The 26,353-nt window shown below is 34.7% G+C and overlaps 1 protein-coding gene and 2 long non-coding RNA genes across 7 annotated transcripts; all 3 read left to right on the top strand.

Moving 5' to 3' along the window:
• Positions 1-416: 416 nt before the first annotated feature.
• On the top strand, positions 417-4,189 carry LOC111512175 (uncharacterized). Its single transcript, XR_002723032.2, has 2 exons — positions 417-1,598; positions 4,005-4,189. It is a non-coding gene; the product is annotated as an uncharacterized lncRNA (long non-coding RNA).
• Positions 4,190-4,192: 3 nt separating this feature from the next.
• LOC141481069 (uncharacterized) lies at positions 4,193-5,950 on the top strand. Its single transcript, XR_012464737.1, has 2 exons — positions 4,193-4,416; positions 5,672-5,950. It is a non-coding gene; the product is annotated as an uncharacterized lncRNA (long non-coding RNA).
• Positions 5,951-9,008: 3,058 nt separating this feature from the next.
• LOC111516833 (PI-actitoxin-Axm2a-like) lies at positions 9,009-21,439 on the top strand. Of its 5 annotated transcripts, XR_012464739.1 has the most exons (4): positions 9,026-9,193; positions 10,770-12,360; positions 14,983-16,889; positions 21,294-21,439. XR_012464739.1 is itself a non-coding variant. In XM_074172128.1 (2 exons), exons 1-2 carry the CDS (start codon positions 9,115-9,117, stop codon positions 10,327-10,329), a joined length of 270 nt encoding a protein of 89 aa, XP_074028229.1. In that variant the 5' UTR covers positions 9,033-9,114; the 3' UTR covers positions 10,330-10,413. The 5 variants fall into 5 exon arrangements, 1 of the variants encoding a protein (XP_074028229.1); XR_012464741.1 differs by lacking the exons at positions 14,983-16,889; positions 21,294-21,439 and adding an exon at positions 20,384-20,650 and having other exon boundaries at positions 9,009-9,193; XR_012464738.1 differs by lacking the exon at positions 21,294-21,439 and having other exon boundaries at positions 14,983-15,272.
• Positions 21,440-26,353: the final 4,914 nt, after the last annotated feature.

Here is a 26,353-nt window from a genome sequence, read left to right on the forward strand (position 1 = left end):
GACTTTATTTTAGTTAGTAAACCATTCAAATGGCTGGCCATGACCGCAGACCGCAGGTTTGCGCAATTAACTTTTGACTAAAATTATAGGTGTCACACGTACGAATTAAAAAATAAACAAATCGTCAGCTGTGCGCCCAGATGAAACATCATGAAAACCCTAAACCTAAAACGTTCTACCACATAACCATCTTTGACATATCTAAAAACGATTGAAAGTTGTGATGTACAGGTAATATCGATAGTTTCATCAATTTCCCATGCAAAAAAAGAAACACTTTCAATCTCCTTGCTTACATTTTCCTTAATAATGTATGCCACACTGTCTATAATAAGCTCATTTTGGATGGTTTTTGAGGTGCCCGAAAAAACGCTACAGTTTAAAAAAGTGCCAAATTGTACACGAGGTAAATTTTTTAAATCGGAGTATCCTATTTTAGACCACGTTTGGTATTCGGTTTGTATGGAAAATAAAACACAGGGCCAACAAAAAAGTTTTTCTCGTTCAATGGAGCCGGTTAACCAATCACATTTATCGTACCAACTAATATTAAATCCACGATTTTGTCGATTATCTGACGATTTAATTGAAATCAAATTTGGTTAAGGCCTTCCCAGAGTTTTGATAATGTAAAATTTATTATCATAAGATAAAGACTTAAAATTATTTGTCAGCAACCAATCGACTATATCGTCAGGTTTTTTTATTTCGTCCAACTTATCCATAATAAATGAAAAAAAAACTTACCGAAAAGTGAAAACCTGAAAACACCTTGAAATTGAAAGAAAACACTTTAAAAACACATTAAAAATATTACCAAAAAGCACTGCTTTAATATAATACTGCCTGTTTTATACACAAATAACAAATATTATCAAGAAACACTAAAACGATTTGAAGGAATATTTTTTAATTCCGGTCTGTCACGGTATCCCGTCCGAATAATTAAATAAAACGCATTCGTACACTAACAGAGACCAGCTGGAGGCAAGCCTCCTCTGACGCTATAATTTCTGCAACTGAAATTACAAATCGGGACGTATGTCACTGATTGGATCGGTCTCGTGGAGCGGTCGGAGGCTTGGCTCCCTTGCAACGTATGGCATTTATCATTTCGGGTTGATAGTTTATTCGTTATTCGTTCACGGACGGTGCGTTTGAGTTTTGTTGATGCAGGTTACAGTGTGGTACGTACTACGTTGTGAGTGATAGTGTTTTTTCGGTCAAATTATGTATTTATATTGAAAATTAATGGTAAAGTAGTGATACCCAAGCATTTTCAGAAAAAAATAATCATAATCATTTATCAATATGTTTTAATTTATTGCGATGAATAGCCTCAAATTTCATAGGGAGGCTAAGCCTCCTTTGCCTCCTGTGACAAGCCGCCGCTGCATTGTTATTTTCGTGAATGGTTCAGGTCAAAGTAATAAGACACGATAAAATTTAAATATATCTATAAATTTGAATTTCGAACGCGATTAACTTCGTTTTTTGATAGTGCATTCAAAACACTAATATGTTCCAAATGAAGTTAATTATTATAACTTTCTTGCTGATGTGCCTTTTTTATGAGGGAACGGCATTTTCAAAATCTGGTAAGTATACATTTTTTAGCACTTTTTAGCACTTTCAGCCATATGCTTGAATTGAAAGGATAGTTTTTAAAATAACATTCGCTCGTCAATTGTATTTCCCATTTTTGATAGCATGTATGATATTCCTGAAATCGGCTTCTTTGACAGTCAGTGTTACCATCTTCATTAGGGTTTGAAGACCGTCGTAGTTTGGAACTGCATCTAACGTTTCGACAGCACGAGTGGCTGGCTTCTTCAGAGGTTTATTCATCTTGACGATTCACCGAGTTGTGATTAGTAGGTATAGCTCGTTGTTAGATAATAATACATCCCTATACATATTACATATTATCATATAACATATCATTTCAAGTGCAAGGGTGAAATAAAAAAATAAATAAATTATAAAATATCACAAAATAAAACTACTGCAGCACCATGAAATTATAAAACAATTTTGCTGGTTGTGTAGTGTGTTAATATGCATTGTATCTTGTGCAGCACAAATTGATTCCTGACAGGCAATATGGGTTTATGGACGAAAGGCAAGATGTCATATCAGACCTTACAGAAAAAATGTACCTATTGTAACGGGCTTTCCTGGGTTTGAAACTAGCAAATAATGACGCTGACGCAGGATACTTATGAATTATTCCCACGGACGCCAGATTTTTTTTGGTATGTCCCAGTACCCGCATAACAATCAGTGAAACTATCTAGTACTGATAGATGTAGGATTACATCAATTTAAATCTGAATCCCGATTCGCGGATCGATCCCTCCTGAACCAGGTTGGCCTGTAAATAATCGCCACCCTTAGCCAATTGGCAGCCATACTGTGAAACCCAGTATGCTCCTGAGAACTGATTTTTATTGATATTTTTTCTGAAGGGAATTTTTCGTCATCCCTCTGGGTTTTTGCCCCTTCCACAAATGTTCTTTTTGAAGATTTTTTCTACTTGTTTGGTGGCCTATCAGTTTAAGTTTCCGTAGCAGTTTCTCACGCTTTCATAAGTTTCCGCTTCTGCGCATCAATGCTGTAATTTCGGTTTCGGATTTACTGTAACAGAATCACAAACCACCAAGTAGTTTGTGAACAGAATCAAACTCGCCGTTTCATTCTGCTTTCCTGGTGCACTTGCGTGGACATATTTTGCAACGAGTCGCTTGAAGGGTGTTCCTCATTTTTGCTTTCATTTCTTATTTCTCGTTCTATATAAGGCTCTCAAGAGTTTGGTGAAAATGGTATTCCACTCTCATTGTGCACCATGCCGGGATGTAAGGCTGGATATTCTGAATACCCTGCTAGCCTAGGGCTGCGTTAACGATATCTGATAAGGCCCAGGTATGAGCCCAGGTATAGGCCTTATCAGATATCCTTAACTTCCGGTAACTTGCATACCTAATCAGCAGCTTCAATAGCATAAGGTGTTGAGGTTGAAGACAACAAACATTCTCGTTAGGATTTTCACAGAGCACAGAGGTACGAACAGTTTCCTACTTTCTATTCACACAAGATCACCGGACACGGATGCTTCATCCCATCGACGGCAACTTTTATTATTAGACAATTGAAGGGCAAGCTAACTGAAGAATTCATCAGGGTATCTTACTTTTCAATATTTCACGCAGCAATGACGTATGCTATAGTTGTTTGGGGTGCATCAAGTCATACAGCCAAAATTTTTGTCTTGCAGAGAAGAGTTCTAAGAATTATGGCAGGGGTTGATTATAATGATCATTGCAAACCACTATTTAAAAAATTTAAGATACTTACACTTCCCTCTTGTTTCATATATGAATGTTTGATTTATATAAAAAATAAAAATATTCGTGGTGATACCGTCAAATATGAGCAGGTACATGAATATTTCACAAGAGGAAAAAGTGATATAAGACTGCCAAAGCCTAGAACAACTAAGATCAAACAATCATCTCTGTATCTATCGATAAAAATTTTTAACGCTCTTCCTAAGAATCTGAAAAACGAACCGTTGAGTTTGAGCAACTTCAAAAAGAAAGTAAAGAGTATTCTGATCGAGGAATGTTTCTACTCCTTTGAAGAGTATTTCAATTACTTTTCATATCCGATACCCTATTTGTAATCAAGTAACTGAATTTATGTATTTATGAAGTATACAAAGCTATACATATTTGTGTTTGAATATGTTTTTATTGTCTGACAAATGGTGTTGATTGTAATGGATTTTAAATAACTTAATTATTCGCTGTAATTTTCACATTTTTACTTTCTGTTGTAACTGTTTTATGTGACGTATGTATAAACACTTTTGTGTAACAACATGAATAAAGTATCTATCTATCTATCTATCTAATTCGAAACTTATGTTCAATGTATATCCCAGTCCTACATTTTTAATTTGCAATTTGAATATCTACCGTATCTAAAAAGCCTCATTATTCCAGACTGCGGGCTGCCTATAGAGCAATTTCCACCAATGGGACAATCGTGTAGGGCCAATATGCAAGTTTATACCTGGAGTAACTCCCAGAACAAATGTGTACTGGGTTATTATGGAGGATGTTCCGGAACCAACAACTTGTTTCATCTGAAGGAAGACTGTGAAAAAATTGCAAAACCTATTTGTCAACAGTGAACGTAGGATCAGATCTCGAATGTATTTAACATAACATGTTTTCGAAATGTGTTGAATAAAATTGCATTCACAAAAAGGTGTTGAAATGTTCTTGTATTTATCAAGAATACCACTGAACGAGTAGTAGAAAACCAAAACCTTTCATTCCCTATTCATCATTATTATTATGAATGATTACATTTGCTCAACAAACTCAGTGAAGGCCTGGCAAAGCTCAGCAGGTATATTTTTAAGAAAAAAAAATGACTGAACATTGCTTCCATTATTTGAACATAGTCATATGCAGAATTTTTTGATTGGGTACTTGTGGAGGCACATCACTCTATTGACATAAATCTCTGTCCAAAATAATTTTGTTCATTCATGGTATCCTTTGACGGCGCTTTTCTTGACACAACTACCTAACCTATTATTGGTATACCAGAGAGTCATTAATATATCAGCAAGAAAACTTAACAATTGCATTGAAATTGCCAGATAGAAGAAAACAGGAAGAGTTTTTTGCTGCACTCATTCTTATTATCTTGTTCCATGTGTCTACCGATATTAGGTATTTGTCATATTATTATTCACTTATTTTGGTTGTCCACCTCCTTGGATCCAGAGTTCCTTTGCTGCATTTTCTTTAGTTATGGCCTCCATTATTCAAGCGTATTTTGATCAGGTGCCCTTGAAGCCCTGTTATTATTATGTGCTGAACTCTACCTGATGAAGAATTCCTGTGATTTTTTCTCAAACCCATCTTTTTGAAGGTTTTCAAATTTGTATTCCCAGGTTATGTTTTCTCAACATTTTTTGTTTCTTGAGACCACACTTCCTTGTCTCCCTTCTGATAGGTCCTAGCTTGGTCCAACTCAATATGATGCTTCTGCATGAGTTCTCTTTCTATAAAATTGTATTTGTCTTGAAGGGGACTATTAGTCAGTGACAGAATAATAATGAGCCTGTCAAGTAGTTTTCATGATGTTTTCAATACCAATGAAACAAAAAGTTGGTGTCAGATCCTTTATCAAATTCTGTTCATTTTCCTAAGTTGCCAAGTATCACTAACAAATCTAATCTAATAAATTTGGGAAAGTATCCTAGCATTGAATACTCTTAGGTCTAGACACAGTTTCTGAAGTAAAAGTTCCAAACCCTTTTGTAAGGTTGAAATGAGTTTATAACCCATTTAACTTTTTCCAAATCTACCTCTTTGATATCCACTTATCTTGGACGCTCTTTGAGGGGGGTTCGGTTTTAAATTTTTCAGAAGGGTATCTGCAGAATTCTATATTCTCAGATGGAAAGTCATAAGTTTGTTCATTTGCGTTTTGAAAACCAAGATTACCAGTTAGATATACCTTATCACCTCAGTCAATGTAGTACTAGCATTCATTAGATTTTTTTTCAATTGAATTGTCTTAAAACCTTCATGGTTAGAATTCGTTCTACAGAGTTACAACCAATATAAATATGTCCTCTTTTCAATTCCAGACTGCGGGTTGCCTGTAGAAGTACCAGGACCACATGGAGAATCATGTTTGGCCAGTATTCCAGTATTTACCTGGAGTAATTCCCAAAACAAATGTGTTCGGGATTACTTTGGAGGATGCCACGAAACCAACAACATGTTCCGTGAAGAGGAAGACTGTGAAAAAATTGCCAAACCGATTTGTCAACAGTAAACATAAGAACAAATATTGGGTGTATTCAATGTAGAATGCCTCCAAAATTTATGAATAAAATTGCAATTAAAAAAAGGGTGATTAAATATCTTTGAATTTATTATAAGTGCCACTGAAATAAATGCATATCTGATTTCCTGAACGGGTCAAGTCAAAAAATTGATATTTGGGATAATGAAATTAATGCATGATTACATTATTTTCAAGTGACATTGACAGATGAAACTTTCAAGATGGCGACTGGGTGCCGCCTGGGAAAAAAATTAAATGGAAAGGGGGTCTTGTGACACATCATTTTGAAGCTTCTGACGAATACTTCACAACCCTAGAATATGAAGTCAATATCTTCACCTACTACAAAATGGCGGAACATTCAATAATTCCCTGAAGACAAATACATTAATATCGATATTTCTAGAAATATTCTTTTTTATCTGTCATATGGCAATTCCAACAACATGATAAGGTTAGTTAAGTTTTTTTTTTCTAAAAACGACAAAAAATGTCAGTGCGGCAATGAACATCATTGTTCACTTAGAATATTCTCATTTAGTTTTCTGTTTTACTAGTAGAAAGGTACCACGTCAACAATCTCTAAAATGGTCAATGCTTGTCCATTGGAAGAAAAAATTTGAGCGATTTTTATTTACGGTGCGACGCGTAACTTTCACAAGACCGAAAGGATTTTCAATGAACGTTTTCCGAATCGTCCTATCTGTAGAAAATATTTGAGGGAACTTGTATCCAAATTCACAACTACCGTTAGTGTACCCAACAGAAAGCCCCCAGGTCATCCGTCCATTCCGAAAGAACAGCAAGTGCAAATAATTGGTGAGATGGTAGTAAATCCTGAACAGTCTACTTATTCCGTCGCGTATGTTTGTGAGGTGTCTTCTTCTTATGTGTGGAGACTTTTGACAAAGAATAGATACACAAAATTGAAATGGTACACCAATTAACTAAAGATGACCCTGATCGAAGAACAGAATTCTGCTTAATCATGACGGAAACCATTGCAAGGCATCCTACCTATCTCCACAATATTTGTTTTAGTGACGAATGTACATTTTTAAACGGCAATGTTCACCGACAAAATTGCCGTTATTGAAGTAACACCAATCCTCACGTTTTCCGGGAAACACATACCCAATATCCAGAAAAAATTAACGTTTGGGCAGGAATATTGGGAAACCATATTGTAGGACCTCTATTTATTGATCAGGGGAACTGTATTTGAATATGCTGGAAACTACTAGTGGCCCTCTCATCACTGAAATAGTCGAAGCGAATCCTAATGAATTCGATATGGATATTATATTTCAAAACCATATTACTCCAGACAAGTAAGAAACTTTTCCGGTCGTTGGATTGGCCGTCGAGGTCCTACAGAATGGACAACCCGCTCGCCAGATTTGACACCTTTGGACATTTTTTATGGGGCTATTCGAAGAAAAAGGTGTACGAAACTGAACCTGCTTCAATATTGGATATACGGCAGAGAATAATAAATATTTGTAGAGATATTGACGTTACTGTGTTTGAAAATGTTCGGTGTGAAATATCGGATAGGCTGTTCATATATGTGAAGAAGTTCAAGGCAATCATTTCGAGCATCTTCTGAACTGACCTCAAGCTTATTACCTCATATTATATAGTTAAATGTCAGTGTATTTAGGCAATTATTAAAAGTTCCGACTTGGAAATGATACAACCTTCATCTATTCACATAGAGAGTCATCAGAACTCTGTAAAGTATCTGAACAGGTAGAAGTTAAAGCCACAACTTGATTCTCAGTTAACCGTTTCAAGTTAAACTCAGAAAATACTCAAAAATTATGTTTTCCTACTAGTAATACTTCATCAGGTATAAATACAGTCTAATTATAATTATTGGGCATTACCTTAGATAGTACTCTCACCTGGTCTCACCATATCGACCAATTATGTAGAACTCTTTTTCTTTTACGACAACCTAAAGAAATTACCAGTTATGATATCCTTAATATGACATATTTTTCACTTTTTCACTCGCATATAACCTATGGTGTTATACTTTGGGGTAACTCCACTAATGCCTTGCAAATCTTTAAACTTCAGAAAAAAGCTATCAGAATTTTAAGTAATGCCGGTTACAGAGATCATTGTCAAGCTCTTTTCTTAAAACTGAAAATAATGCCGCTACCAACTTTATTTTTGTACACTGTCTTGGTAGAAATACATAAAAACACGGACTCTTTGACAAAACAATCAGATATACATGATTATATCACCAGAAATGCAAACTGAATTCGTACCAATCGGTACCGTTTCAGTAAGAGCCAAAAAAATACCTTAGATTATAGTCTCTACAATTACTTACCAGGAGATTTGAAGAACTTTAGTATAACCAAATTTAAAAGAACATTAAAGGCTTATCTTTTGAGATTTTGCTTTTATTCTGTCAGTGAATATGTCACCATGTAATATATGTATGTTATATATAATCATTAATTTTTATTAATCTTTTAAAAAAAATTATCAATCTTTCGATGTATCTTGAACGACTTGCTACAAACATTTATATTAATGTAACGTAGTTAATAAACTTTATTCATTCATTTATTATTTATTTATTTATTTTGTAGTAATTGAAGATATTGACATTAAATTCTAGGGTTGTGAAGCATTTGTCAGGAGCTTCAAAAATATGTATCACAAGACCCCCCTTTCCATTCATTTTTTTCCCAGATGGCGCCCAGTAGCCATCTTTAAAGTTTCATCTGTCAATTTCACTTCAAATTTCAATTTTTCGAGTTGACCCGTTCAAAAAATGAAGGGGGGAGGACATTAAAGAAAAGCACTGTATATGTCGAAAGTTCGTAGCCCGGGAATCATATATTTTAGTAAATTGTTGTATATGATACACAATATAATACAATATGATGTTTCCAATAACACATAAGTCAGATTATTTTGTAACTTTGTGTTTCTACTGTATTGACAATTTATAATCAGTTTTATGTGGTATTCGTGAAAATAAATCATTATTCTCATTATTATTATAATGCACAATTACATAACTCCAATTGATTATAACGTCTCTATATGTAATTATTTCAAAATTTTCTAATAATTATATCTCGGAGACCTCTACTCATCTTATCATCTTTTTTTGGGAATGGTTCAAAATAACAAGATAACATTTAAATATATAAATTTGAATTCCAAACCAGAAATTTGTTATTCGATAGTGCATTTAACAGCATCACCAAAATGTTCCAAATGAGATTAATTGTGTTAGTTTTCTCGTTGATCTGTGTTTTTCATGAGGGCACAGCATTTTCAAAATCTGGTAAGTATACATTTTTAGCACATTGACAAAAAATATATTTAGGCATATGCATGAATTTTGAAATGTTATTGTGCATAATTTCATACCCAACACAAACTTGGAGGCCACATTGACCTTTTTCCAAATTTATTTTGTAGAAAATTTACCTTCATCGTTTTTTTAGGTAATTTTCTTGACACAACTACCCAACTTATTACTTGTATACCAGAGAGCCAGCAAGAAAACTCAAAAAATGCATTGAAATTGCCAGATAAAAAAAAATAGTTTTTTGCTGCTCCTGGGTCCCCTGACTTATCCATTACTTCTTACTTTTCTCATGGGCTCAATTTTCTTTCGTTCCTTTTGTTACATTTTCATACTTATGGTTTTCTTTATTCAGGTCTACTTTGACCAGGAGTCCTCGAAGTCCTGTAATTATTATGTACTGGATATAATTGTAATTGCTTCGAAGTGGACTGTAACAGAATCCTTACATTCATTCTCGAGTTACCAAGTGGCACTAATAAATCTCAATTTTTTAGCAATGTTTCCCAGCATCGAATAGGATTAGAACTAGACACAGTTTCTAAAGTAAGAGTTCCGAACCCTTTTGTAGCATTATTGTATAATTAACATTGTTGAAATAATGAGTTTTCAGCCTATTCAACATTTTCCAAATGTACCACTTTCATATCCACCTGCTTCTCGTCCTTGGACGCTGTTTGGGGGATCCAGTTCTAAGTTTTCCAGAAGGGTATCTGAATTCTACTGCAGAATTCTAGAGGAAAACTAAACTGTTTAATCTTCCTCTTGAAGATGATCACTGGGTGATCAAAACACGTGTCGAAATGTTAAAAATAACGATTTGGTTTTGAGATAAAACTCCAGTAATATTCCTTATTGCACCAAACGTTCCAAACTGTGCATCACAAATACAATATGAATATGTTCAACTTCTGATTCCAGACTGCGAGTTGCCTGTACAAATACCAGGACCAGACGGAGACATATGTCTGGCCGAAATTCCAGTTTTTACCTGGAGTAATTTGGAAAAAAAATGTGTACCGGATTCCTTTGGAGGATGTCACGAAACCAACAACATGTTCCGTGCAGAGGAAGACTGTGATAAAATTGCCAAACCCATTTGTCTGCAATAAACACATGAACAAATATTGAATGTATTTACTGTAGAATATCACCAAAAGTTGTGAATTAAATTCGTTTACAAAAAGGTTATGAAATGCCCTAGCATTTATCGATAGTACCAGTGAAAGAAATACATATACAATTCAAAGAGAAATAAATATCCTGTAACATTTAATTTTAAACAGTTTGCAAGACAATCTGAATACAAAGAGTCCCGTTTTTGCCAATTTTGAATTGTAGATTGTACTATACCAATAATTTAAAAGTTCTTTGGGATACTTTTGAGCAGTCATCAGAATGATGACACCTATTCAAAGTCCACGTTGTTCATTTTGATTATTTTTATTCACGTTACGGTTGGGTATATAAGTAGACCTCAACTATTACTCTTCTTTTTTTGTTAAGTCGTATAGTTGTTGTACGTATGAATATGTCCAACTTTCAATTCCAGACTGCGGGTTGCCTGTAGAATTACCTGGACCACACGGAGAAGTATGTCTGGCCGACATTTCAGTTTTTACCTGGAGTAATTTGGAAAAAAAATGTGTACCGGATTCCTTTGGAGGATGTCACGAAACCAGCAACATGTTCCGTACAGAGGAAGACTGTGAAAAAATTGCCAAACCTATTTGTATGCAGTAAATATAAGAACAATTATTGAATGTATTTATTGTAGAATATCAGCAAAAGTTGTGAATAAAGAGGTTATGAAACGTCATTGCATTTATCGATTGTACCACTGAAAGCATACAATTTAGAGAGAAATATCCTGTGAATTTTCATTTTTGCTCTTTTCATTTTATACTGTTTGCAAGACGATCTGAACCCGAAGAAATTTTTTTGCCAATTTTGAGTTGTAGATTGTAACATACCAATTATTTAAAAGTTCTGGATACTCCTCAGCAATCTACAGTAGTACTACATAGAACCCAAAGGTACAAGTCGAGACGACGGAAAAAGGCTGGATAATATGACACTTGTTCCATGGAAAAAAGGGCAAATCTGTTGTTTGGGACTTTACTTGTGTGGATATATTAGCAACTTGCTAGGAGAAAATTCCACACTACGGAAATATCAGAATTTGGGAAGTAATTATATCTTTTGCCAAATAGCTGTTGAAACTTTTGGTGTTTTTGGCTCTGAAGCATTATCTTCCATCAATGAAATTGGAAAAAAGGTAACCAATGCAACCCATGAATAAAGAGACACATATTTTCTCATTCAAAAAATTAGTGTAGCCATCCACAGAGGAAATGCGGCTTCGTTTTTTGGTACTCTTCCTGATTCTGAAAAACTTGATGAAATTTACATGATTCCTGAAAACCAACTGTATAAAGAAAAGAGAAGTAATAACAAACCACTTTGTGGAATTAAAACAAAAGCAAATGCAAAAAATACTTTCTCTCAGGAAAATTCTGAAATGGTTTTCAAAGATATTTCAAATTGTCCAGTAATACATTTTTCAATCAAAACACTTAATGGGTTGAAAAATATTGACAACACTTGTTTCATGAACAGCTTAATCCTATGTTCATCAAACACGAGATAGTTCCCAGGAGTTTCTTCATTTTCTTTTAGAAGGTTTACATGAAGACGTTAATATAATTAATGAGAAACCTAAACCATTATTAACGGAGATTAACGAAAAATTGAGAGACAGCGGAACTGCACAAGAGTCGTGGATCACATATTTGGTTTCATTTGATATTCATGAAAATAAAGTATTATTATCACTATTATTATGAATAATTACACAACGCCAACTAATTATCATGTCTACATACAATAACATTTCCAGTGAGTGTTATTCAAAATTTTCTTAAAAATGTATCTCTGTGACCTCTACTTATCCTATTATCGTTTCGGTCAAAATGGTTCAAAATAACATGATAGCATTCAAATATATAAATTTGAATTCCTAACGAGAACTTTGTTATTTTATAGTGCACTTAACATCACTAAAATGTTCCAAATAAGATTAATTGTGTTAATTTTCTCCTTGATCTGTGTTTTCCATGAGGGAACAGCATTTTCAAAATCTGGTACGTATACACTTTCTAGCACTGAACGCGAACTTGGAGGTCACATCAATCTATTGAAATCAACCTTTTTCGAGAATTCACCTTCATCAAAGACGATTTTTTGCCCAAACAGACAGAAAAAATCAGGTATATACAGGGTGTTCCTTAAACGCTTGCTAATATTTAAGAAGGTAATTCTTAGACCCATTTTAAGAAAAAAACTTCCTATGGACGTATGTACTAAACGCCTTAACTTTTGAGATACAGGGTGGCAAAGTTTTCAAAAATAATCAGTTTTTTAATAATAACTGAGATAATTTTGTAGACATCTTTGGCATATTTGGTACATATGTTCCATGCCTCAAGGCGCATTTTCTGATGTAAACAAATTTGTATTTTTTCAAACAGTGGCATCCCTACGGGTTTCGCATTGAATATTTTTGGGGAAAAAGTACTACGCCAATGCTTTCTTTTCAAAATAAAATCATTTTTAAAATCCTCATTTATTTTTGAGAAAATTTGATCTCCTGGTATTTCTTTGTCCGACGCATGATTTTCACTCAAAAAAATAAAAATCGACAGAAAGCAAATTAAGAAATTAGATCAATTCTAAAATGAATGAGAATCTGAAAATTGCTTCATAACGCATTACCAATTCCCTAATAATATTTGAAAACATAATCTGCAAAAAAATAAATTTTTCACAAAAACGAGTTTTATTTAATTTTGTGACAGTAAGTCTAAACGAATAGCACAAATTTGTTAATTAGTAATAATACCAAAACTGATTATAAAAATTGTTGGAAGTGGCCACCTGCACTTAGTATGCATGCTTCCGCCCTTCTACGCATGGAATTACGCACCCATTCAAATATTCCCGGCGTATTTCGTATAGTTTCACACGAGGCAACTATTCGCTCCAGGGCTCCTAGTAGTCTGGCACGGGGAAATGTGAGTTTTCTCCTTGGGAACCTCCTCGCGCCCCCGCGAGGCCTCCAGGGTCTGGCCAGTGTCTCTTTTGCTGCGGTGTTGTTGCTTCTTATGGTTCTAGTGATGTATTCAGCCCGGAGTTCCTGAAATCTTATGTTTATTGGGGTAAGTTTTATTGTTTTGTATAGTTCGTTGAAAGGGAGTCGGTAGGGAAGGTTGTGTATGCTTTCGATGGTTCGTAGGCGGTGTGATAGTTGGAATTGTGCTGTAGATTATGGCTTTATAGTTAATGATCGGTCGTATGTATGTTTTGTATGTGTGCAGTAGTGTTTTGCTATTGCACCTCCCAAGCTTAACCCTCAAGGTTTTCAGGAGGTTTGCTCTTTTTCTGACTCTGTCCAGGGTTTCTTTAAGGTCGGTTTCCCAGTTGAGGGTCCTCGTGAAGGTTACCCCCAAGTAGGTCAACGAGTGTTGGAGCTGGAGGTTTTCTTCTAGGTGCCTGAGATTTAGATTGTCGGCGCTTTGGGTGTGGTTGGTATTTGGGTGTCTGAAAAGGATTGCCTGGGTTTTTGTAGGGTTGATTTTGATGATAACCTTTTACGAGCAACTCGATTTATGTAGATCTCCACTCTTGAATTTACAGGTTTGACAACTCTGGTAATTTCTATAATCTCCAGTGTTGACATTTTTATAGTTGGCCCCCTGTTCATTTAATTAACTCCCCATCCAGCTCACTTACAAACTCCCAGTATAACCACGTTTTTAGATTTCAAATGTGTTAGTTAGTTTTTATACTTGTTGTTTATACTTATGTTGACCAATAAAATTGATCGTGTCTATTACGGTGTTGCCAAGTGACAATTATTTTAACAAAAGTACGAAGTTTGGAAACATCAGAAAGGGTACATTATCTCATACATTCAAGAGAGATGCTGACTGGGTTAATATGGCTAATATATAACGTTGAATTTCTTATTTTTGGTGGGTGGCGTGAATTCATAATTGATTAATTTTATTAAAGGGTTCATGAGCCTTCGAGAACCATTTAAAAATATAGCTCGTTGAATTCTATGTAGAACCATGGTTTTCGAGTACATTTTATTTCATATGGAGAATTTTTTCATCAATTTAAACGTTAACGGGTTCCTAGTACACTTCCATTATTAAAATTTCTATGATATCAAGAAGAAAATGTCTACTGCCGGAGATATTTCAAAAATAACGTTTTTATTGCGTTTTGTGTTATTTGGATCCCATGTTTAATTTATTCTCCCTTCTAATGCATTTCTTAAACTTTCTTCTTAGATTTAGTTGTCGGAAGTGAGTGTGATTTTACTTTGAATCACGAATGAATCAGAAACTGTTTATACGCTCCGTGAATTTTACAATTTGGCAATGTTCGTTATTTGTATTGTTTCTATTAGTCAATCGAACAAGAAGCGGGACTAGGCCAATGACGTCACGGGCCTAGAAAATCCTAGAAATGCATCATCGGATGAAAAATCATTAGTTTGTTCGTTTCTAAACATAAATCAGTCTGTTTGAAAATCAAGATCGCTGATCGGATATACTTCATCACCTCAATCGTATGACCAATTTAGTACTAGGTAGTGTTAGATTTTTTCAATATTTCATTTGAATTGGCCTGAAACCTTCATGAATTTATTCTACCGAGAAAGAACCAATATGAATACGTCCAACTTTTAATTCCAGACTGCGAGTTGCCTGTACAATTACCAGGACCAAATGGAATGTTTTGTCGGGCCGACATACCTGTTTTTACCTGGAGTAATTTGGAAAAAAAATGTGTACCGGATTCCTTTGGAGGATGTCACGAAACCAACAACATGTTCTATGAAGAGAAAGACTGTGAAAATATTGCCAAACCCATTTGTCTGCAGTAAACACTTTCAATTATGAACACTTTCAATAAGAACAAATATTGAATGTATTTATTATAGAATATCACCAAAAGTTGTGAATAAAGAGGTTATGAAATGTCATTGCATTTATCGATAGTACCACTGAAAGCATACAATTTAGAGAGATATATAGTGTCGAGACGACGGAACAAGGCCGGATGGTATGATACTTGTTCCATGGAAAAACGGTAAATCTATTGTTTAGGACTTTACACTTGTGTGGATACATTAGCAACTTGCTAAGAGAAAGTTCCAAACTACGGATTTGGGAAAGATTAAATCTTTCGCCCAATAATATCCTAATACCCTGCCAGAAGAAATAAAAAAATGTAAAAGTAAACAAAACTTTAAGAAAAAGTTAAAGAAATATATAAATGATAATGAAAGGAAAATGTTCTCCTAACTGTTTGAACCCTCATGGAATACAACCAATGTTTGTCATTGAACTTTTTTGTATTATTTGAATTGTATATTCTTTATAGAATTTTAGCTGATTTTAAATATTAGTTTTAAAGTTGCATACTTTTAAAATTTTATCATTTGATCATTTTTATACATATATTTTTCTTTTTTTATTGTCTATTTATCTGTTAATTTCAAGAAAACAAGTACTTTGCACTTTTCCTTAATCACTTGTTCACTTCATGCAATTGTATTATATATATATATATATATATATATATATATATATATATATATATATATCCATCGATGAAATTGGAAAAAAGGTAACCAATGCAACTCATGGATCAAGAGACGGATCTTTTCTCATTCAAAAAATTAGTATAGTCATCCAAAGAGGGAATGCGGCTTCGTTTCTTGGTACTCTTCCTGATTCTGAAAAACTTGATGAAATTCACATGTTTCCTGAAAACCAACTGTATAAAGAAAAGAGAGAAACCTAAACCATTATTAACGGAGATTGACTAAAAATTGAGGGACAGCGGAACTGCACAAGAGTCATGGCTCACATATTTGACGAATCATAACTCTATGGTTGTAGATAATTTCGCTGGTCAGTTGAAATCCACGATGAAATGCACACACTGTGGACAATAATCAGTAACCTTTGATACTTTCTCCATGCCACAGAGAACCGACCAATTGAATTTGTGGCAAAGCTTGGATTCGTTCACAAGAAACGAAACTTTGGATGGAAATGAAAAACCGACGTGTTCGAAATGCAAAGAAAGAAGAACATGCACAAAGTCCCTATCAATCCACAAATTCACCCGTATTTTAGTAATTCATTTAAAGATATTCTCCACAACGGAAAGATTTAGAAGCAAATTGAATGTTGTCATCGAATTTTCTCTAAAGGATTGGATATGGACAATTTTGCAGCAGAAAATACACCAACTTGTTGTAATAATCTATATGCACTTTTAAATCACAGTGGGACTACTTACCGCCAACTAATTATTATGTCGACATATAATAACATTTCTATTGAGTGTTATTCAAAATTTTCCTAAAACTGTATCTCTGTGACCTCTACTTATCCTATTATCTTCTTGGTTCAAAATGGTTCAAAATAACATGATAACATTCAAATATATAAAGTTGAATTCCTAACGAGAACTCTGTTATTTGACAGTGAACTTAACAACATCACTAAAATGTTCCAAATAAGATTAATTGTGTTAATTTTCTCCTTGGTCTGTGTTTTCCATGAGGGAACGGCATTTTCAAAATCTGGTACGTATACACTTTCTAGCACTGAACGCGAAATTGGAGGTCACATCACTCTATTGACATAAACTTTTTCGAGAATTCACCGTCATTAATGAAACTTTCAAAGACGATTTTTTACCAAACAAACAGAAAAAATCAGGTATATATAGAATAGACTGTGGGAAATGCTCTGCAGTATATATAGTATATAGGCCAAACCGGTAGAAATTTTGACGTAAGGCTCTGTGAACACATCTACAATGTATGAACATCTGCAAGAATCAAAACACAAGATGAGTAAAGATAATCTCAAAATCCTGCACACATGTGATAAAGCAAAGAAAATGAGTTTGTCGGAAGCCATGAAAATCAACATATCAATTGAAAGCCCGAAATATATAACCATAAATGAACAACTCGATTCGTGTAGGTCTCCATTCTTGAATTAATAAATTTGACAATCCCGGTAATTTCTATGATCTCCAGTGTTGAATTTTTATAGATGGCACCCCCATTTATTCAATTACCTCCACATTAGTTAGGTTTTTTACTTGTCAATGGGATAAAACCTGACACCGTTCATAAAAATCAAATAACTAGTGGAAATTAGACAAAAGTGTTTTCAATCATTTCATTGAAGTGATCATTTATTTCCACAAAATAAACAAGTCATTAATAAGACACACTTGTATACTAGATATCCATTTTTATATCAGCAAGAAAATTCAACAATTGCATTGGAATTACCAGATAAGAAAACATGAATACTTTTTCATTGCTCCTGTAGCTCCTGTACCTACTGATTTGTCAATTACTTCTTACTTTTCTCATGGTCTCATTTTTTCTTTGTTCCTTCTGTTGCATTTTCCGTAGTTATGGTTTTCGTTATTCAGCTCTATTTTGACCACGTATGCTCGAAGTTCTGTAATGTAATTTGAAGTGGACTGTATCAAGATCCTAAAATTCCTGTCAAGTAGTTTTTATGTTTTCAATGCCAATGAAAAAGACTGGTCTCAAAGCATTTATCAAATTCTGTTCATTTCCTCCAGTTACCAAATAGCACCAATAAATCTCTGAATAAGCGAATCTCACAACTAAAATTGACCAGGAAAGAACAAGTTGTTCTCACGCGTCTGCGAATCGGCCATACAAAAATAACACACCTTTACTTGCTCCTAGGAGAACAACAACCTCTATGTACTACATGCCAAACAGTACTAACGTTACAACATATACTTGTAGATTGTCCAAAATTTGAAGAAACCAGGAGACAACATAATATAACTGGGGCAATGAAAGAAATTCTATGTGATGATAGATGAACGTTGAGCAACATGATGGCATTTTTGAAAGATGCAAATATAATAGATGAAATTTAATAAACAAACAACAAGTTCGCGGCTAATAACCTAGCAGTTGATGCCGCAAAAAACACACAAAAAAAATAAATAAATCTCAATGTTTTAGGAATATTTCCCAGCATCAAATGCGCTTAGAACTAGACACAGTTTCTGAAGTGAAAGTTCCGAACCCTTTTGTACCATTATTGAGTAATCAACATTGAATGATTGAAATAATGAGATCACAGCCCATTCAACCTTTTCCAAATCTTCCTTTTTCATATCCACCTGCCTATTCTCCTTGGACGGTCTTTGGGGGGATCCAGTTCTTAGTTTTCCAGATGGGTCTCTGAATTCTATTGCGGAATTCTATATTATCGAATGAAACTTCATTAGTTTGTTCGTTTCTGTTGTACAGGTTAAGTAGGTTGGGTCCAAAAGTGAGTGGGTCTATTCGACCCTCCACCGCAACCCGCAAGGGTTTATTGTGGCTCACGCCTATTCACACTCGACCAAATAAACCCAACCTCTTGATGAAGCCGATTAGTGAGTGGTCTTTCAGGTCAGATGCTGAGAGTACGGCTCTGCCAAACTTTAAAAACCTGCTTCGGTCCCCAGCGGGGCAGGCACAAAGTATATGCTCTGCTGTTTCATCATTTTCCAAACAGAGGCGACACACACTGTCTTCCGGCAGTCCGAGTCTCTGCATATGATGATTCAAATGACAGTAGATAGATAGATAGATTTATTAGTCCTTTGTGCTACATTATGTACTTAGATGGGACAGGTCATATTTCTCAGGTATAGTATAAATGTGTACTATTATAAGATGTCATTTGAATAAAAAAATAACGTGACACACATTGTAAAACAAACACATACGTTTTAAAATATAAGAAAAAAATAGAAATAGATAAATAAACAACATGTTACGATATATACGTCACAATGACAGTGTTTTGACATTACCAACTTCAAGTATAAATTCATCTATGTGTAGAAACCTTTTTTTGATAGAAACACTTTCGACTGTTTTTTAAAAACTTGAGGTAGCAGTATCTTCATATCGCATGACAGTATATTGAAGAGACGGATATCATCAAACATAGGAGCCTTTTTTTACTTTGTGTGATGGTGTTTTTGGGTGATGAACATATGGTTATTCTTAATATGATAATTATGGACTTCAGATCTCGACTCTAGTTGTCTTCTATTTTAATGGATATATGTCACTGTTTTTAAAATGAACAAACAGGCAACAGTTAGTATTTCATTTTGACGAAAAATCTCTTTACGTGACATTCTGTAATCTAGATTGAAAATTTGCATCAGTAATGCTTTCTGTTATGTCCACCAATCCACCAATTATGTCCACCTCAGTTGCTAAACCCCAGGCAGCAATGTTGTTGTAAATAATGGACTGAAATTTGGCGAAATAAACTGATATCAGTGTATGATGGAATCGGCCGATACTTGATGAAAATCCATAACTAACGTATTCCAAAAACACTTTATTGTGAGATTTTCACTAAATTGTTTTACAAAAACGCAACACGTGTTTCGCCATACAATGGCTTCATCTGGCGTGTCGAAAGACACGCGTGTTGAAAGACACGCCAGATGAAGCCATTGTATGGCGAAACACGTGTTGCGTTTTTGTAAAACAATTTAGTGAAAATCTCACAATAAAGTGTTTTTGGAATACGTTTGATATCAGTGCTTTAGTAACTGGCCTTCTTGCACTGATATCAGTGCAAGAAGGCCAATTAGACATCGTAGTTCATCACTACTGTAGTCCAACAACTGTTTGGTATCAAGCTTCGAAGGGTGAATAAACGCCTAGGAGTGAGCCAATCCTGGAAGATTCTGCCAGAAGTCCATAAATCTTCTTTCCATCCAGGTGTTCAAGGTTTGTTTGGCAAAGCATAAAGCGATGCCAATGACATGTTCTGGTTTGATAAAGCTGCTTGCAGCACCCTTCTTTGCAAGAGAGTCAGCAGCCTGATTGCCTTCCAGGCCAGTATGGCCAGGACTCCAGACCAGAGACAATCTGTTAAGTCTTTCTATCGAGGAGACTCGTTTTTGGCAATTTGCTACCAATTTAGACGTTGCTCTATTGTACAGAGTAACAACCAATATGAAAATGTCAACCAGTTTTGAAAAACCTTTCAATTCCAGACTGCGAGTTGCCGGTACAAGTACCAGGACCACATGGAGAAGTATGCAAGGCCGACATTCCAGTTTTTACTTGGAGTATTTCCGAAAAAAAATGTGTACAGGATTATTATGGAGGATGTCGTGCAACCAACAACATGTTCTATGCGGAGGATGACTGTGAAAATGTTGCCAAACCCATTTGTCTGCAGTAACCATAAGAACAAACATCGAATGTATTTACTGTACAATACCACCAGAAATTGTGAATAAAATTCGTTTACAAAAATATTATGAAATCTTCTTGCATTTATCAATAGAACCACTGAAAGAAATGCCTGTACAATTCTGAGAGAAAAATCCCAGAAAACATCTCTCTACGACGAATGTCCAATGGACGCTGTCCACGCTGATATTTCGTATATCTATAGGATATTCAAGAAACAGTTTATTGTGAAATTTTCACTATACAGTTTCACAAAATACAACACGTGTTTCGTGTAGCGTCTTCAGGCGCTTAATCTTCTAGGAATGTATCCCAGCATCGAATACTCTGAGAAATAGACACAGTTTCTGAATTGAAAGTTCTGAACCCTTTTGTAGCATTGAATTGAATTATATGTCTGAAATGAGTTTTCCAAATCTACCTCTTTCATATTCACCCGCCTATCCTCCTTGGACGCTCCAGTTCTAAATTTTCCAGAAGGGTCTCTGAATTCTATATTTTCGAATGAAAAGTCATTAGTTCGTTCGCTTATAAACATGAATCTGTTTGTTTGAAAATCAAGATCACTGGTTAGACATATCTTTGTCACCCCATATATGTTTTGGTACTGAATTTCTTCAATATTTCACTTGAATTGGCGTAAAACCTGCATCATTAGAATTTAACGTACAGAGTAACAACCGGTTTGAAAAAGCCTTTCAGTTCCAGACTGCGGGTTGCCTATGGAATTACTGGGACTGGCTGGAGACGCATGTAGGGCAGAAATTCCAGTTTTTACCTGGAGTAATTCCCAAAACAAATATGTACTTGATTTATGATGCACTGTTTGGAACCTTTGGTGTAGTAATGAATATTACTGGAGTTCTTTCCCAACACCAAATCGTTATTTTTAACACCTCGACACGTGTTTCGATCACCAAGTGATCATCTTCAAAGAGGAAGATTAAAACTAGAAACTAATGCGACCTAACCCTATTTATGCTATATAGGTAACCCATACAAGTAAACCATCCAGGCGTACCAACCATACAGGTATACCAACCTAAATTAATTTTACAATTTTGCCTTATCTATTATTTTACAATATATGTTTATATGAAACAATTTTAGCCACTAACGGTTAAGAAAGAACGAAATCTCGACTTTCAGAAAGAACAAAAACCAAGATACATACATCTCAGTTCCATACCACCAATATACGAGAAACTTTGGAAAGATTTCCAAGGAACTAGGTATGAAGGTGGTTTTTAAAACCATACACCATACATAAAAGTCATACACTACAGAGCCTTTTGGGAAGTCCAAAAGACACAGTCGAGAATTCGGAAAAGTCTGGAATTTACGAAATTGATGGTAAGAACTGCGATGCAAAATATTATGGACAGACATAAGTAAGATATAAGGAGCACATATCACACTTAAAATATGGAAGACCTGAAAAATCAGCAGTCGCCCATTATATTTTACAACAAAACCATTCCATAGACTTCAGTTCATTAAGATTAGTTAAACAAGTTAACAACAACAGGCAACTATATTCCTATGAGAGTTTAGAAATAAGTAAACACAATAATATTATGAATAACGATGACGGACCTATACCAAAGAGCATACTATATAGCTTGTTGAAATAAAATAAAATAATGTTGTTGGGTTTACTGATTACTACATAAGGACACATTGCAAAAATAAATTTGGATAGGCAATATTGTGAAATTGATTTTTATATAGCTGAAAATTGTTTTATATAAACATAGGTATATTGTAAAATAATAGATAAGGCAAAATTGTAAAATTAATTAAGGTTGGTATACCTGTATGGTTGGTACGCCTGTATGGTTTACCTGTATGGGTTACCTATATAGCATAAATAGGGTTAGCTCGCATTAGTTTCTAGTTTTAATCTTCCTCTTTGAAGATGATCACTTGGTGATCGAAACACGTGTCGAGGTGTTGAAAATAACGATTTGGTGTTGGGAAAAACTCCAGTGATATTCATGTACTTGATTACTATAGAGGATGTGGCACAACTAACGTGTTCCGTACAGAGGAAGACTGTGAAAAAATTTGCCAAACCCATTCGTTAGCAGAAAACATGAGAACAAATATTGAATGCATTCAGTGTAGAATGTCTCCAAAATTTGAGAATAAAATTCGTTTACATATAGGTCATGAAATGTCCTTGTATTTATCAATAGAATCACTGAAAGAAATGCATATTCAATTCAGAGAGGAATATCCTAGAAAACATTCTTTCTATTTGAAATCCCACAAACGGATGTCCAATGGATGAAAATTAAAAAAAATCGATTAATCGAAAGTTGAAACCAGAGAGCATTATATAAAAGCAACTGGAAACTCATTTCCCTCCGAACATATGTAGTAGGGAAATGCAAATTAATGAGTGGGATTTGAACCGAATCATAAAGTGAAATAATACAGGGTGCGCCATCGAAAACTTGACATGGAGGTTTTGGGAACTAATCTTGCAAATCCGATAAAACGCTTAGACAGATCGATTTTTATTGGGAGGGGGACAGTTTTTTCACCATTTACAGCGTCGTCACTTCAACCCCGGAGCAGAGAGGTGAACAACCCTTGGAATTTTAAGGAATAGGGGGCGAGTCGCACATCGTTTGAAAGACCTTGGAATTCTCTAAACAATGGTGTATTTAAAAGAGTTCTTTTTGATAATTAACTTTTTCAATATTGTTAATGGCAACAAATTGTTGTACGCCACTGCTCAGTTGGAATGTATTTGGAACTCTTTCATTTGTTTCTTACGCTACTTTTTCATTAATTCTTTAGTTCTTCTCTGATAAGAGGACTGTTACGTTTGAGAAATGGTGTTTCTATTTCTCATTTTTATGTTGAAAGTGATATTTACATTATTACTATACCATACTTTGAGCACAAGAAAGTTAGCATTTGTTTCCGGGGTGTCACGAACTAGCATTCGGCGTATTTTGAAAACCCACAAAATGCATCCTTACAAGATTAAACTAACGCAAGAACTGAATGAAGATGATTTCGATCGACGCTTGCAATTTTGCGAGTTGGTAAGTGAACGAGCGGTAGAAAATCCACATTTTGTTTTCAACATTTGCTTCAGTGATGAATGTTCTTTTTTTCTAAATGGCACAGTTAATGGCCATAATTATCGCTATTGGGCTGATTCAAATCCTCACATTTTTCATGAAGTGCATACTCAACGTCCATCAAAATTAAATGTTTGGGCTGGAAGTTTTAGTGATCGTATTGTTGGACCATTGTTTTTGGAAGGCAATTTAACCGGACAAATGTATCTGGAGCTTCTGGAAGATATTATCAATCCCTTTCTCACTGATATTATTGAAAATGACCACAATTATCGGGAGGATCTGTTAATATTTCAACAAGATGGGGCTCCTCCGCACTATGCTTTGCCTGTTCGGCAGTATTTATATCAGACTTTTTCGGATTACTGGATTGGGAGGCGGGGCACTATCGAATGGCCACCACGATCATCAGACCTTTCGCCGTTAGATTTCTTTCTGTAGGGTCATTTAAAAAGCAGAATTTACTGTACTCCTCCTGCATCACTCGAAGATTTACGGCAACGAATCACAAATGAATGTCGCCATCACACCAGAAATGCTCCACAATGTTCGAGAACGTTTCCAGAAGAATCTCTATTATTGCATGGAAGCTGGAGGTGCCCATTTTGAGCATATGCTAACATGAGAATAAAGTAAGTAACTTCAACTCTAAATTTCATATGGTTCGTCCAAATTAAAAAAAAAATTACACCGTTGTTTAGAGAATTCCAAGATCTTTCAAACGATGTGCGGCTCGTCCCCAGTTCCCTATTAAAATTCCAAGGGTTGTTCGCCCCTCAGCTCCGGGGTTGAAATGACGACGCTGTAAATGGGGAAGGAACTGTCCCCCTCCCAATAAAAAACGACCTGTCTGAGTGTTTTTTAGAATTTACAAGATTAGTACCCAAAACTTCCATGTCAAGTTTTGACAACCTGATGATGAACCAAAAGCTCGAAACACTTATATATGGTTTGCCGCTGTTTTGAGTGCTATGTCAGATAAATTATCTCCTTTATTTATATTAAGACACTCGATAATCCAAGATCACTGGTCGAATATACCAATATGAATGTTTCCACCTTTTGATTCCAGACTGCGGGTTGCCTGTAGAAGTACCAGGACCAGATGGATATTCATGTTTGGCCGATATTCCAGTATTTACCTGGAGTAATTCCCAAAACAAATGTGTTCAGGATTACTTTGGAGGATGTCATGAAACCAACAACATGTTCCGTAGAGAGGAAGACTGTGAAAAAATTGCCAAACCTATTTGTCAGCAGTAAACATAAGAACAAATATTGAATGTATTCAGTGTAGAATGTCTCCAAAATGTATGAATAAAATTGCATTTAAAAAAAAGGGTAATTGAATATCTTTGAATTTATTAAAAGTGCCACTGAAATAACTGCATATCCGATTCACAGAGAAATAGCCCAGAAAACTTATCTCCTTATACACAATCCCAATGAACAAACAGACGTCCAAACTGTCAATCTTGAGGTGTACTTCAAAGTTTTGGTTGAAAAACATTCAAGTCTCAACTCCTTGCTGATACTTTTCAATGAATCGAAAGAAAATACACTCAATACACTAGTTCATTCAAAATTAGCTATGTGAGCAATCTTTGTACCTTTGTCTTTGCTACCAATCTTTCGATTAAAAGTAACTTATTTTAGACCAGAACAGAATATCTTCCTGAACATACAAAGGCTTGAAAGCAATTATAAATTGAAAAGTTAGAAAATTTGTATTCTATAATACACTATTGATGTTTTCAATAATTCATTAGCCAGTTTTTTCGTGTCTTTGTTTCTACTGTAACAATTTTTGATCAGTTTTATATGATATTTCTGAAATTATTTATCATTATTGTTATGAATAATTACATAACGCCAAGTATTAACAATACAACTTCCAGCATGGCCTTCTCCGAATTAGGAGTACCTCAAGGGTCGATATTCAGACCTATATTATTTGTATTGTACATAAATGATTTGTAGTGTGCAACGCCCGGGATATTCATAACAATGTATACAGATGATACGTCGATTATAATCTCTGACAAATCAGATTCAGTTTTGAAAGAAGAATATAAGCATGTTTTTGGAAGTATTAATGAATGGTTTTCTACGAACAATTTGTTTTTGAACGCGAAGAAAACATATTCAATGAGATTTCATCATCGGCAACGGGAATGTGATGTCATCAGTTTCAGAACAATTGATAATTCCGATACAGTAACAACAGAATGTACGAGCTTAAAATTTTTAGGTCTTCACATTGACGAATGTCTGAATTGGCAGAGCCACTGTGAGTTCCTAATCAAAACATTTACCTATACCTATTTCATATATGATATTTCATATCAGTTTAGAATTCTAACTGTTCCCAGTCTTTTAATTTTTGACTTATGCTTGTCTGTTTTCGAGAATAGAAACAAGTTGTTTGTACCAAATAAATGTAAGCATAATATTAATACAAGACAAAAAAACAATATTTTTGTACCATTTGCTGAAGTCTCCGATATCTTTTTTTTATTTGACGATTCCTATACAAATTTTATAATTTTGTTAACATCATATTAACAATAATTAACATTTTCAGTGTCTGATATTTCACAACTTTCTTATAACTATATCTCTGTGACCCCTACTCATCTTATCAACTACTTTGGGAATTGTTCAAAATAA

This window comes from Leptinotarsa decemlineata, unplaced genomic scaffold, assembly GCF_025532065.1.
Source record: "Leptinotarsa decemlineata unplaced genomic scaffold, Ldec_3_MD MMD2_tig00000035_RagTag_RagTag, whole genome shotgun sequence".
NCBI lineage: Eukaryota > Metazoa > Arthropoda > Insecta > Coleoptera > Chrysomelidae > Leptinotarsa > Leptinotarsa decemlineata.